Genomic DNA, 14,960 nt, shown 5'->3' on the forward strand with positions numbered 1-14,960 from the left:
TGGTGCAAGGTTCTAAGCCAGGGAATTAATGTAAAAACCAGTTCTCAGCTGGTGAGACCTCTGGAGCACTGCTGGATTCTGCTAGCGGTGCCTCCACAAAGAATGGTAGGCAGCATGGGGACAGAGGTGACCCCTAGGACACATCTGAGCAGCCTAAAGAGAGGATTAGTGCCTGTTGTGATGGAGCTAATAGAATGCCATTCTGGAAGAAAATATGACAACAAGCCTGTTAAAAGTGATGAAGAGGAAACAGCAAAATTATCATGAAAGATTTATGCTCAGTGAAAAATGAGGTGGATTTATGAAAGAATTAAACTGCTAGAAATGGAAAATGGCCATTTCAATAAAAAATTCAGTGGAAAGATTAAGTCACCGATTAAGTAAAAATTGAAAAGAGAACCTGAATTTGAAAGTAATTTTGAGGAAATTATAAGATATGCAGATAAAAATTTTGGAAAAAGATACAATGATACAACGAAGTTTAGTTTAAGAGTTGGTAATCACACTGGGCATTGTAAAAAGAAAGAGATTTAGTATAAGCATTTTTTTTGGTAGTGGTACTGGTGATTGAACTCAGCGCTTTCTCAATAAGCTACAGCACCAACCCTTTTTATTCTTTGAGATGGGGTGTTGGTAAGTGTCGAAGTTGACCTGCCTGGGCTCAAACTTGGGATCCTTCTGCCTCAGCCTCCCAGACTGCGGGAATTACAGGAGTGAGCAGTTACACCCAGCTTTGTACAATGAATTTGATGCTTACACAACTGTTCAAGGGCAGAAAGAATGGATTTTATTGGCTTTCCAGAATGACATCCAGAGTAGTTCAGAGTTGACCCTTGGGGAAAGTTAGTACCACTGAGGCTGCCACTGGCCCTACAGATTTCTCTCGATCTCCCCCAGATTGGAGAGTGATCACCTAGAGCTGAGATCCAGGGATCAGAAGCCATTGTCATCACCCCAAAACCACTTTATCACAGCCAGGAAGCTGGAGAGTGGCAGTAGTACATTGTTGCAGGGAAATGTCATGTTTCCATGACTTCTTTCCATAAAAAGTCAAAAGTTGACAGGAAATGGCCTTCATCCAGTGGCGTGCTGGAGCCAACTCATACCAGCTTCCCAAGCTGCCCTTAAGTTTCAAGGACTTTGTGAGTTGGTGGTTGAATGTGGGCATTCTTCAAAACAAGCCTACAATGAAGTAAATTGTGTCAAAAAACAAAGGTAATAAATACTTAAGAGTCATCACCTTTTAATCGTGTTGATGCTGTCACCTGTGATTTTGTGGTTCATCCTGTTCATTACATGCGTGTGGTGGGAATATTATCTGGTGCTATGCGACATACTGCTGCTCATCTCTTCCCAACTCCATGCTCAGTGCCATTGTGTTAGGAGGTTGGAATTGGCCGCCATGGGAATACTTATAGCACGGAAATGGGAGAATGCGCCAAAGCAAGCTTTTGTTCTTTGAGACTGTTGGTAAGCATTTACCAGTATACTACTGTCTTCATCTCACTGTTGTATTCCACATTTTGTGCCTGTATTTTTGAGTATTGCGACTAATTCTCAACCAGAACCCCAGTAACAGGAAAGTCTGGAAAATACAGTTATTATCTTTCCAGCTTCTTCAGCAAGTGGACTTTAAGTGGGTATGAGTGATACAACCAGAAGTATCCAGGTTGAAGGAAGAAGTCCGCTGTCTACATAGTAAGAGTTTACAAAAGGGAGAATAAAGAGTGGGGGGAGCCCATATCTGAGAAAATAATGACCTAGCATTGTCCACAATGAGTATTGAGAGGTGAACAATTATACTGATGGTAGAGCTGTCATTACCAACAAAGTCTTTGGAATACCGAGCAAATAATTAATGTATAATTTTCTTCTAAGTTAAACTATAATTCAAATGAGATCAGAGTAAAGACTTCATTTTCAGACAGAGACATAGAACACTTGCCATTTATAGTCCCTCTGTGAAAGAATAAATTCCTACACTAAAAATAATTTAACTTCAAACAAAAGAGTGGACTTCAAGAGGCAGTGGTGAGCAGAGAAATTGGTAAACTTGTGGAATGGTCTAGACAGCAAAGTGATTTTATGAAACAGCATCAACAACAACAATAATATTTGGGGGTAGTTAAAGTAAGATGAAATTGAAATATTGGACAACTATACCATAGAAGAACAAATCAATGATAACTCAAAAGTGATCACTCAATAGATAAAGACGAGAAGCATGTTTATAGAAGAGGAAAACAGAATGGCTAGCAGTCATTTAAAAAGATGCTTGAACTAGCTATTAAGGAAACCTAGTAAGAAAAAGATCAAACTGTGATAATTCCAAGTTTTTGGCAAGAAACATTTGTGATCAGCCTGTGCGTGTGCCATCTTGGAAATGGGTCCTCCAGCCACGGCTGCACTATCTTGTGGTGTTGGTTCCAGTAACTGTCTTGACTGCAACCCCATGAGACCCCCATGGGCCAGAATCACCCCACAAAGCAGCTCCTGACTCCTCACCCACAGATCTGTGAGATAATAAATATTTGTTGTTTTACATGACTACATTCAGGAATAATTTTGTTATGCAACAATATAGATAACTAATCCAACCATTTTGAAGATCAGTTCAGTGAAATCCAGTAAAGTTGAAAGTTCACATACGTAACCCCTTAAATAGAGAATTCCTGCATGTGTACAAAGAGAGATACACATGAGGATAGTTATTACGCTGTACCTTTCTGTTAACTGGGTAATTGTCTCAGTTCTTTTTTTTTTTTTTTTTTTGCTATAACACAATACCCAAGGGTTGGTACTTTGTAAAGAAAAGAAATTTATTTAGCTTGCAATTTTAGAGGCTGAAAGTCCAAGATTGTCAGGCCCCATCTGGTTGGCCCTGGTGAGGTCTTTCTGGCTGTGACATAGCTTGGTGGGTGTATGCATGTGAGGAAGAGAGGAAGCAAGAGATCAGGGAGGGCCGAGCTCACTCTCTTATAAGAACACACTCTCTCAGGAACTAACCACTCCTGCAGGAACTAAGCCACTTTGTGAGGCTGATATCAATCCCTCAATAGGGCAGCTGTGACTGATCATCTCCCACGAGGCTCCGCCTTTTAAAGGTGCCGTCACCTTTCAGTATCATGACATTGAGGACCACGCCTCTAGCACGTGAACCTTTGGGGTACAAACCATACCCCAGCCACAGCAGCAATGGAAAATGAATTATAATGTACATGTACAATGGAAAACTACTGAGCTGCCATAAATGAATTAACTAGGTTTGTGTGTGTGGATTTGGATGATACCCAACTCCAATATAGATTGAGATGTGCAAGTTGCAAACACAAACAAATGGTGTGATATCAGCGATGGAAATTTAAAGAGAGACATAGCGATACTATAACATGTTCTGGATAGTTACGTCCAAATGTAGTCAGATTTAAACATGAGCAGGAAGGGCCTGTCCCACTTCTGGAGTAGGATTGTGGCAGTGGAGGTAGGAAAGGAGTAAGTGGGCAGAGCTTCAGTGTTACTCCTTTAAGAAAAAACCTAAGCAGATAAAGCAACGTCTTAGCAGGCTTTAAATTTGGGTAGTAGATACATTGGGTGCATTATATTTGCTACGGTGCTTTGTTGGTTTGAGATATTTTATTGTCATAAATGCTGATCCCACCCTGCTGTTTCTTTTGGATTTGTTTACCAAGGCCTGCTCCACCCTTTCCAAACCACCTTGCTTCACAGCCGATTGGCTTTTATTTTTCTCTCGCTGTCTCCTCACCTTACTCTGATATTCTTTATGAATTTGCATTCTTATTTTTATTTTTTTTTTAGCATATAAAACAGAAACTTTGTGAAACTGTCTTTTGTCTTGTATTTTACTGTTGCTGGTGATACACATTTGCTGTACTTTTTGAAAGTGTGTTCTCTAATGAAACAGCTTTTAGGCAGACCCCCCAACATCAGCGTTTTTTGCTTACTCATTCTTGTTTGATTTGAGATCCATCCAAACCTAGTGTTTGCCAATTGGCGTGCCCTTGTAAGATTTTAACAAGGGAACGAAACTGTTTTATAAGTGCTTAGCCAAATGCCCAGCGTCTAGCTGGCATTCATCTTGAGCATCTTTGCTGGAGCGAGGTGGGATCTTCTCATCCCCACAACTTAGCTCTTGGACCCGAGGAGAAGCTTTCTGGGTTGTCTGAGGACTTCTGAGCTTGTCCTTAATCAGCAGCAATATATGAAAACTCATAATCCCTGCAGGTCAGTCCTCCTCTCAGCAGTACCCGTGCCTGCAGCTAAATTTGCATCTTCGGATTTGGGGACCTGGTTTCAGGCTCAGAGTTACAATCATCATGAGTGGCTATAGGAGAGAAGCCAGTGGTGGTAAGGACAGCGAGAATTTGACCCTGGCTGCTTTAAAAACACACTAGTTGGGAAGATGCTTGTCTGCTGTCGTGATTGATCATCTCCGAGACGAGACCCTGAAGTAGAAGAGAATTTGGGTAGATAAAGATGTCTGCTTCTTCTCCCTTTTTCCTCTGACTCTCACTTGCTCTCTGATTTCAGACCCAGAGCACTGAAGGTTGATTGCTGTAAGCCCAACAGTGCTGCTTTGATGGAAGTTTCTTCCATACCTGGGCATTGGTGCTGTAGAGGACATAATGGTTGTTGTGCACTTTCATGGCTGTTTTCAGTGGAATTTAGCAAAGGTTCTATCCAGATTGGCCAGGCTTGACTAAGCTTTTGAGTGCAGGATCAACAGAGCCCCTTATCTGTCTGGTGATTAGAAGATGGGACTCTGTCAACTCTGCAGTAGATGCCACCAGGCCCTCTGCAGGGAGCTCAAGCATCAACTGAGAGCTTTTAAGCACTTTCAGAAGTCCATCTGCGACTTTTACAAAGTCTTAAATTCTTTGAAAAAAATCTCAGGGACAAGTTAAAATGTATCTCTTGAGATGTTTTTCTTCTCTGTTTCCATGGTCTACTACCAGAAATCTGTGCAACTGAAAGAGCAGCCATGCTTCTCAAGCTAATTGTGAGGAAGGACCAGCATTTTAAAAACTTTTTATTCCTTTGCACATGGATACTTTTGTAAAATACACTACAAAAGAATTATTGTACAAATACAATTACAAAGGAAAAATGTACAAAGCAAGCCCTCTGATTCAGTGCTTGGACGTTGAGGTGATGTTATAAATCGCTACAGAACTTGCAGTGCTCCCTCATAACTCCTGCAGTTATTTCATTGCAGATAGCAACAAATACCACTGGCAGTGTACTTTGAGTGGCATTGCTTTAGAGGCGGGGAAAAACATTCTTTGCTGAGAACAATAAAACCACCATATAAGCTTGGATCTTCGACACTATAGAGAAGTAAAATGAAAGGTGTATTAAAGTGGGTTCTCCAAAGAAGCGTGTGTATGTGTGTGTGTGTGTGCGCCACACATATACACAAAGAGATTTATTATAAGGGATTGGCTTGTGTGGTTTTAGAATCTGAGAACTCCCATGACCTGCTGTCAGGAAGCAGGAGACCCAGGAAAACTGATGGCTTGGTTCAGGCTGGGTCTGAAGGCCTGAGAACCAGGAGAGCAGGTGCTAGAAGCTCTAGCCCAAGTCTGGGTCCAAAGCCAGGAGAAGACTGATGTCCCACTGTGGCCTGTGGAAGGCAGCCAGAGAGATGGATGCTCCTTACTCCTTACTGGCCTTCGATTAGGGATCCCCTAGATTGATGCCATCTGCACTGGTGGAACCATATGTTCTGCTCAGTCTACTAATTCAAAGTCAGGCTCATTTAGGAACCCAGAGGTCTCCAGAATAATGTCTAACCAAATATTCGGTCACCCCTTGCCCCAGTCAAGTCCTCACATAAAGCAGCCATCCCAGAAGGGCATTGTCTCAGGTCACTGTGAACAGGGCTCGGTTGATTACTACCACGAGAATCACCCGACACCAGCACCCTAACCTCGTGACACCTTGAGGTGACCATGGGGCCGGCATCCTGGTGCCCAGGAGGTAGACTCTGCTTCAGCTTTTTTGTTTTCCACCCACAGAGCCACCTCCTCATGAGACAGCTGGTGCTCACAGACCCCACGAGAAGCCAGGGTTCACACCTCATCCCTTCGTGGGTGCTTCCCACCCCAGCCAACTTCCTCTGCTGGGGTTCCATCCACCCCTGTGTAACTCAGCATGCTTGGTCCTCAGCCCAACACTTCCATGACTTCTTTGGCCCCTGCATCCTGCCTCATAGAATCTCGCAAAGATGACTACTGGCAATGCCTACTGAGCACGTGCCTGGCCCTGAGTTCAGTGCTTTCCATACCCCACCTTATTCAGCATTCCCCACATTGCTATTCACTGTGTAGCCAAACTCTACTTTTACTGAGGAGGAGAATGAGGCTTATAAGGGTTAAATAACTTACTTGGCTAAGAAGGGCGGAGCTAGGAGACAAACCTAGCACTGGTTTCAAACAGAAGATTCTGATTATTCACCATGAAATTGCCTTAGTCCATTTCTGCTGCTGTAACAAAATAGCTTAGGCTGAGTAGTTTATAAACAACAGAAATTCATTGCTTACAGCGAGAGAGGTTGGGAACCTGGGGTTTGGTGAGGATTGCTTTCTGCTTCCAAAATGGCATCTTGTTTCTTCATCCTCACATAGTGGAAGGTGGAAGGGAAGCCGGCCTAGGCTAGTTCCCATGAACCCTTTCACAGGGATACTAATCCCATTCATGAAGGCTTTTCCCCTATGATTTAATCTCCTCCTAAAAATGTCTCCTCTTTTTTATGTTTTGAAGCAGGGTCTTGCCATGTAGTTCAAGCTGGCCTTGAACTTCTGTCTTCCTGCTTCAGCCTCCCAGAGTGCTGGGATTCTAGGTATGTGCCACCCTACCCAACGAAGGCCTCACCTTTTACTGCTATATCATGGGATCTTAGGTTCCGGCATAGGAATTTAGTGAGACATAAACATTTTCAAACCACAGCCCTGCCTTACATAAAACACAAATATTGTGCATATGACGAACAGTCACTTAAATAACATTTCTCATGGAGCTAAAATTCTTTGTGAAAATATTTATTTTTATTCATTGCTCTGCACGTGAGGATCTATCTTTAAGTTTCAGTTTTAGGACAAGGTTTGTCTTTGCTCATGGACTTGTATACTTCTCTTCTTAGCCAAGAAAAGAATTTTAAAGCTTGGGTTTCCCCAGGCTGCTTGGAGGGAAATTTAGTCCTTAATTGCAGCAGCTGCTTTGAATTTACTTGGGAAAATGCTCTTGCCTTTCTTGAACATGATTTTATCTCTATGGATGGTTCAGTTGCACGTTTTCTTTCCCACTAGAGTTTGAGCTTTTTGGGTGCAGACACTGAATGAGTTGAATGTGTATGTAATTTGGCAAGCTGCCTTTTTTCAGGAGTAAATTATGTTGGTATAGCAAGTGGGATTCAGTGGTGAATGCTTTTCTCTGCAGAGTAGTCATCATTTATTCTGTGGCTGACCTGGGGTGTGGATTGGATAACGTTCACTTGAATATAATTTTATTGCTTTGGCTGTAAAAATTTGTGTGGTGGATCCAAAGCTTCAGATATCCAAGTAAAAGGAGGTAATGGGAAGACATTTATAAAATGCTAAGACACTGGAGAGAGTGGCAATGGGGTGGAAAAGGAAGGCTTTTAGCTGCTGTGCTGATCTTAGTGAGTTTTGCACTGGGTAGCAACATCAGGGATTAGGGCAGTGTCTTCCCAAGTTTACAAAGACTTAAACATGGTTAACAGCTGGAGGGGATAATTGGGTGCTGGGATCAGTGCAGAGGACAAAGCTAAAACCACATAGATAGCATTAGCCAGGGCAGATTCCTCATCAGCTGGGCCTGGGCACTGACTCCTGCTCAAATGATGATGGCTCCTGGCCCCAAGAGATTGGCACAGTTTCTACACAGTCCTAAGTTATACATCTGGTTCTCTTTTTAAATCCTGTTTGGTCTGAAAACTCACTCGGAGAAACAAGGTGATGGCAGTTGAAGTGTTTTTCCCAAGAAAAAAAATTCTTGTCTTCTGCTTATGGGTCAGGATGGATTTGGAGACATCTGACTTATAATTAGCTGAAGACGCACCTTAGAACTGGCCAGCGCACACATTCTTTGTGATCAGCATCCTTCGCCTTATGATTGGCTGTGGATGTACACTGCGTTAGTCTCAGAAGGAGTGAAGGGAGGTTTTGCAGCTGACAGTTGGCTCTTGCCTCAGCCATGTGTCTGTTTTACTTTTTGGGGTACTGAACATTTGTGAGAGTTGTCCTAGTTGTTATGATGAGCTAACAGTACCTTTGATAGAAATAGAGAAATCAGGAAGTGTAGCCTGATTTTGTAGGAGGATAATTTGTTTTTAGACATCTTGAGTTTTAAATGTGGGTTTGACTCTCAGGTGGAGATGTCTGGTGTTTAGCTGAGGCTGCTTAGGTGAAATAGCACTTGGGATACTGGAGGTCTAGAACTTATTTCTTTTTCTGGTGTGGGAGGGTACTGGGGACTAAACCCAGGGCCTTTGCACTGTGCTACAGCCCCAGCCCTCTTTATTTTATTTTATTTTTTGGTTCCAGGGATCGAACTCGGGACCTTGTGCTTTCAAGGCAGGCTGTGGAACCTCTGAGCTAAATCCCTGGCCCTGCCCTCTTTATTTTTGATCTGAGATAGTGCCTGACAGTGTTGCTAAGTTCCCCAGGTAGGACTTGAACTTGTGATCCTCTTGCCTCACCTTCGCAGAGCGCTGGGATTATAGACGTGCACCATCATGCCCAGTTTATGATTTTATAATTGTGCTTTTGGTCAAACCCTTCCACTTTTAGCTGTTTCATTGGGTGATCTGTAAGTCAGCAGCTTTCAGCCCAAGCAGGGACATGCTGCTATGACTTAGGTTCAAGGGAGAGAAGAGGTAGCATCCTGCTGGGCCTGTCACTTAGCAGTGTCACAGGGGAAGGTGGCAGAAGCCTGGTGCCAGCCAGCACCTTCGTACCTTGATCAGGAAAGGTTGCTCTCACTTGGAGTTGTCTAACCAGTGTCTTTGAGGGACAGCAAGGTGTAGGTACCCTGAGCATTGTCCCCAGGGACTTCGCATTCCCTTGTGGGGTTTTCCTGCACTTTTACACCTTGTCACTCAGGAGGGTCACCATGGCCACCTGCACAGATGCCAACCTTAGAGCCAGAGCCTCTGCAGGTGACTTGCGCAGAGTGCCGGGTGTGTGGGGAGAGGCCCAGGGCACACTTCTTTCCCACAGAACCGTGGTGGGGAAGCCTACAGCCTCGGTTGGGTACTCAGCTGGGAGAGAGATCCCCTCTTCCGGTGCTGCTCACTCCCCCTTCCAGCTCTGGAGGAAGGAAAGGTGTTATTCACCTGTCCCAGTCATCCACTCCACATACTTCCTGCCTGTTGGCCTTCATTCTGCCCTGATATTCGGAAGTCTTCTTAGCCTCTGTTCTAGATGGGGAGAGAGACCCAGGGGTATGCAGTGACTTGCTCCCCATGATGGTCAGAATCAGTGCTCCTTCTGCAGCAGGGAGGACCACCCAGCCCACTCCTCTCCCCTCTCGGCTCCTCCATTCTTCTTTCCACCCTTCATTCCCTCGGCCCAGAGCCCCCCACCTGCCTTGTGCTGGGGGGACTTTTGGGTCCCTCTGGCGGCCACCTGGGTGCAGGAGCTTTGCCTGCAGGAGCTTTGCCTGCAGGTGTGTTAGTGTGGGCTGCTTTGATTTCCTGTGGGAGTGCTGGAGGCTGGTGCGTTTGGGGGACACCTTGAGGTGCCACCTCGAATCACAGCGGGGCAGGCAGGTGTGATTGCCACTTCAGAGTCTGCGTGCTCAAAGCCAGTCATGCAAGTGGTGTCTGCATCTCAATCAGGCTTGGCAGCTGTGCCTTAGAAATCCAGCCACAGCCGCCCTTATTTTCTAAGAGCTTGGGCTCTTCTTACCCGCTTTAGGTGCTGTGCAAAGGGAAGTTTTGGGGAAAAGTGAGATGCTTGGCTCTCTGGGAGATCACAGCCAAGATGCCCAGTCCCTGGGCCATCCATCCTTTCTGGGGTGCTCGGTCCATCCTTACAGGCATCAAATGTGAGAATTATTCAGGCCAAGGAAAGCAACAAAGGGTATTCTCATTTGTACGAAGAGGCAGTTTGACAATGACATGATGTGCTGTGGTTGACAAAGACATTGTAGTTCAAATTTGCAATTAAATGGGGGAAAATGTCAAATGAGGGGAAGGTAGAACCTAAGATCCCCTGGGAACTGCTCAGGCCGGTGAGACCCAGGGAATATTCTGACTTTCCCTTCACCGATGTTACTGTTACTTAAAAAGGAACACGGGCCATCTGAAAACCGGGATGGTCCCTTAAGGCAGGGAAGGAGGAAGGAATGAATGATGATGTCTTTCTCTCCCCCTCCCCCATTCTCTCGTAAGCAGGGAAAAGATGCCGTTCCACCACGTGACTGCCGGCCTGTTGTACAAGGGGAATTACCTCAACCGCTCTCTCTCTGCTGGCAGTGACAGTGAGCAGCTGGCTAACATCTCTGTGGAGGAGCTCGATGGTAAGAAATCCACTCTGCTCGGGAACTTAGCCACCCAAGGGAGGCCTTTTTGGCTCTTGGGGACCCAAGGGAAAGCAACAGTTGCTACCAACTCTAACCATGGTATATGCAATGGCAAAGAGTTTAGAGACAAAAATTTCCCTAAATGACATCTTTGTATGGGATGGACCTTGTTGCTTCAGAGTCAATGGCAAATGTTTTGATTTCCTTGGATACTGATTGGGGAGTGATCCTTCACCTGTCTTAAAATGTGTTGTCCGCTATCCAGAGTCTTTGTCACTCATAGAATTGCCTGGTTTCTGTAATCATTTGCGGTGGAGCCCAGCTGCAGGCGAGGGCTGAGTGCCACTAATGTTGGTCTCTTGACTTGGGGCCATGTTGCTTTGAACACTGGCCAGTTCAGAATCGCTGGGAAGCGATGTCTAGGTGGAAATGGGCAGCAGTTATTTTAATTACCTCTGTTCCTTCATAACCCAGCACAGCCCTGGGTGTTCAGGACAGGCGTTAGGGAAGAGAATAAATCTGAGAACACGATGATCAAATTCGTCCAAGGATAGTGTCGCATTGTATCCTGGGTAAACCAATCCTCTGACTTAAAAGAGAAAGAAAATGAGGTTGACTTTACAGATACATGTGCTGAGGCCAAACCGGAATCAATTTCCCTAGTGTTTTTTAATGGTGTGTTCATTGTAATACTGTCTTACAACATGAAGTTTAAATTTGGTTGTAATGTAGAAAGGTCAAAATTACTCTGGATGTCTCTCATACTTGCTTTGAAGTGTCATGGTCCAAACTGTTGTGTTTGCTGTGTGCTCAGTGATAAGTGTGACTTCTCACAAGGGCTTGAGGAAGCCAGACTTGCTGGGCATTGGGCAGGAGGTGAAGACTGCCAAGAGGACAGCTGAGGATGGCTTTCCCTTCCCTTGTCCATTTGGTTTGCATGCTTGTTTCAGTGCTCAGAGCAGGGTCCCAGGAGAGGCCAGGAGATTTCAGAAGCAGCAGTGCTGTGGGCAGGCCCAGGCTGGACAGGGACCTGGTGGCCTGAGAGGAGGGTGGAACCCTCAGATCTCCTGGCCTGCAGCTGCCCAGAGGTGGGCAGACAGACGCAGGTCATGGAAGCAGGCAGAAGAGCCCCTGCTGGTGACCACAGAACAGGTGGGGCTGCGCTTGGGTGACGTCCTGGTCCATTTGGGCTGTTTTAACAATGAACTGGCTGGCTTACAGACTGGTATTTATTGTCCATAGTTTGGGAAGCTGGTGGCAAAGTACTGGCCGTTGGCGTCTCTTGAGAACCTGGGTCCTAGGTCACAGATGGCACCGGATCCTCCTGGGTGGAGGTGAAGGAGTTTCCTTGGGCTCCACCAATCCCATTCATGGGGGCTCTGCCCTCCTAACCACCTTCCTCAATCCCCCACATCCTAATATCACAATGGTGATTCCGTCTCCATGTAGGAATTTGGGCAGGAGACACACAGACATTCAGAACATAGCAGGTATATCTGGCAGGTCAGGCAAAGCCTGGGCTTTCCCCACCCTTGGGAGTCTCTGCTGGGCATGGAGATGAAGCGGGACATGGATGTGGGGTGGGATTTTGCTCATGTTTATTTGAGCTGGTCCCCCAGGCTTGGTCCCTCATGATCAGGAGGAACTGCGAGGCTGCTCTGCAGGCCATGTGAGTGGCCCTGGGCAACTGGGGAGGGCCACCTGTGCGTTTTGGGTGAGCCTTGCAGAGGCTATGACTACTGACCAGAAGAAGTTAGGGAATAATCTATGGCTTTCCATGTGCCCCTCCTTCCTCTCAACTCTGCCCTGAATAATCAAGAGATGATCCCTGCTGCCAGTCTGGCCTCTGCTGGGGCTGTTGTTGGAAGCCACCCCTGGCTGCACTTTTCAAGAGGATTACTTGCTGGATCCTCCCCTGCTCCATGCAGGATCCTGGCTTAGATACCCCCCCACCCCCCATTCTTGGGCAAGCAGCAGAACCCACAGGCTTGCTGTTTCAACCGGGCACAGGCAGACCGGGCAGGGCTGAATGCAGAGAAAGAGGCCGGTAGGAATTCCAACAGCCCTCAGTGCCCAGCTCGGGGTCCCTGACCATGGCCAGGCCAGCGCACAGTGGCTGGAGGCCGGCTGGTGAGGGTGAAGTGTGTCCTTCAGGAAGGTAATGCAGGCTCTCAGCCTGTTATTTTCTGACTAGAGATTCATTCTCCTGATTATTTATTTTTTTGCCAAGGTGAACGCCGAGTTAAGATTCCTTTTGCTTTATTACAAGCATCTTGGGGCGCCGGGAAGGATGGTGCAGATGTGCTCTGGGTTCAGAGCAGGCAGGCAGGGGCTGGACACTGGCGGACCCAAATTGGTCCACACGGCTGTGAATCAGATCTCGGGGAAGTGAGTTCCCAGGCATCGCCTGCTTGCTCTTCTCTTGGGCTGCCTCAGGTCAAGCTGGTGCTGAAGTTTTACTGCTTGGGCCACTCATTCATCCTCAGAGGACGGTGGTGGTGCGCAGGTTGTCAGTGCATTGGACATGGTGGGTACTGCAGCATCCTCTGCAGTCTAGTTACCTTGAGCACAGGTGTTTGCTGAGTACCAGCCCCTCTGCTCTCCACCGCCCCACACTAGAGCAGCTGCAGCCTACCGCCTGTGATGGCCACAGGGGCAGCTTCTCTATCTATTTAGCTAGATTTTCTGTTCTTTTTTTTTTTGGTACCCAGGACCGAACTCGGGACCTTGTGCTTGTGAAGCAGGTGGCAGAACCACTGAGCTAAATCCCCGGCCCTTCTATTTAGCATTTATCACCATTGATGCAATGTCCCCAATGTCACCTTCTTTCAATGCATGGGCCAGAGACACTCAGTTGATGAGTGATTACCCTGGAGAACCTGCATTAGCTTTCCTGCCCCTGGGGCAAAATACCAGACACCAACAACTTAAAGGAGGAGTGGTTTAATTAGGCTTATGGTTTTGTGTTTTCAGTCCATGGTCACCTGGTTCCAAGCCAGGAACAGCATGGTGGAAGGGCCTGGTGGAAGGTTCAGGAGGGAGGGAGGGAGAGAGAGAGAGAGAGAGGGAGAGAGAGAAAGAAAGAGAGAGAGATAGACAGGCAGAGCCAGAGCCAGAGGCAGGGACAAGAATGCACCCTTTCAGATCATGCCCACAGTGACCACCTTCAAGTAGGCCTTGCCTCTTAACAGCACATTCAGCTCTGAACCATGAGTAGAGTGCCCCATGATCCAGTCAGCTTCCACATATACATGAGACTTTTGGAGGATATTTTAGGTATATACCATAATAGTGCCAGTATGAAATCACTCACACATCTCTAGCTACAATTCACTCCTGGGAAGTTGCTATTTCTTTTCTTTACACAAAGTTCAGGAGGAAATAATACAAATCCACATCAAGTTGGGCCAGATTTTACTTAGAAATGATGCAGCCAAACTCCACAACACTCATTCACTTCTTCATTCCGAATCATTCATTCCTGTTTATATCAGTTCACTTTTTCTTACTATAATGAGATACTTGAGGCTTGGTTCTTTCTTTCTTTCTTTATTTATTTATCTTTTTGGTACCAGGGATTGAACTCGGGTCCTTGCGCTTGCACAACAGGCGGTGAAACCACTGAGCTAGATCCCTGGCCCAAGGCTTGGTTCTTTATAAAGAAAGGATTTTATTTAACTCACAGAGCTGGTTGTTTCAAGGCATGGTGCTGAAATCCACTGAGTTCTAGTGAGGATCTCATGGTGGGTGACATCACAGTGGAGAAGCATTTGGGAGAGGGAGAGATGGAGTGGTGAGATGAAAGCCAGAGCCAAGCTGAGAGGAGCCAGGATTGGTTAAGGTGGGGCCTTAACTACTTCTCAGTAGCCCCACCTCTTCAAGATCCCACCGTGTCTCATTTCATCACATTGGGAACCAAAGCCTCCGAACCATGGGGAGTTGGTGAGCAAACTACATTCCAACCATATCCCCATTCATTCATTCATTCATTCACATTCATTCAAGAAATGTATACCCAAATGCTTTCCAGGAGGAAAGTTGAGTAAGTGTTCATTCATTGCCTGTCTCCAAGGAGCTTACAATTTATCCAGACAGTTTATAAATACGCATATTGTATTAGCAGTGTCATGTGGGACTTTATAGATATAAGGATTATAATTTTTTAAACAGAGGTTTTCTCAGTGTTATTTACAGAATAATGTTGTAATGCTGTCTTAATCTTAAATTCACTTCTTGCCTAAATTCCTTCATTTTCATTAATACAGTGTTCCCTCATTTATAAATACACCTCAATTTATTTCCTCCTTCTGATCTTGACAGATATTTGGGTTGTTTCTGGTTTGGAACTATTCCGATCTAATCTCATCCTCCTTTGTATTGCAGCTGTGGTCTTGGTA

At 45.7% G+C, this 14,960-nt stretch overlaps 1 protein-coding gene across 19 annotated transcripts in view; it reads left to right on the forward strand.

The window, feature by feature from the left end:
* Caln1 (calneuron 1) overlaps positions 1 to 14,960 on the forward strand; it is a 534,324-nt gene that overhangs the window by 142,741 nt on the left and 376,623 nt on the right. For 11 of the 19 annotated variants that reach the window (XM_087196194.1, XM_021254340.2, XM_013070469.3 and 8 more), the window contains one exon: positions 10,436 to 10,560. In XM_087196194.1, the coding sequence (XP_087052320.1) occupies positions 10,436 to 10,560 (125 nt within the window). Of the gene's footprint in view, positions 1 to 6,775; positions 6,860 to 10,432; positions 10,561 to 14,960 lie in introns of those variants that run through there. The other 8 variants (XM_087196183.1, XM_087196182.1, XM_087196189.1 and 5 more) reach the window with 2 other exon arrangements.

The sequence above is a fragment of the Heterocephalus glaber genome, unplaced genomic scaffold (genome assembly GCF_053883595.1).
Source record: "Heterocephalus glaber isolate CG9 unplaced genomic scaffold, H.glaber_assembly_v1.0 deba00001610, whole genome shotgun sequence".
Lineage (NCBI taxonomy): Eukaryota > Metazoa > Chordata > Mammalia > Rodentia > Bathyergidae > Heterocephalus > Heterocephalus glaber.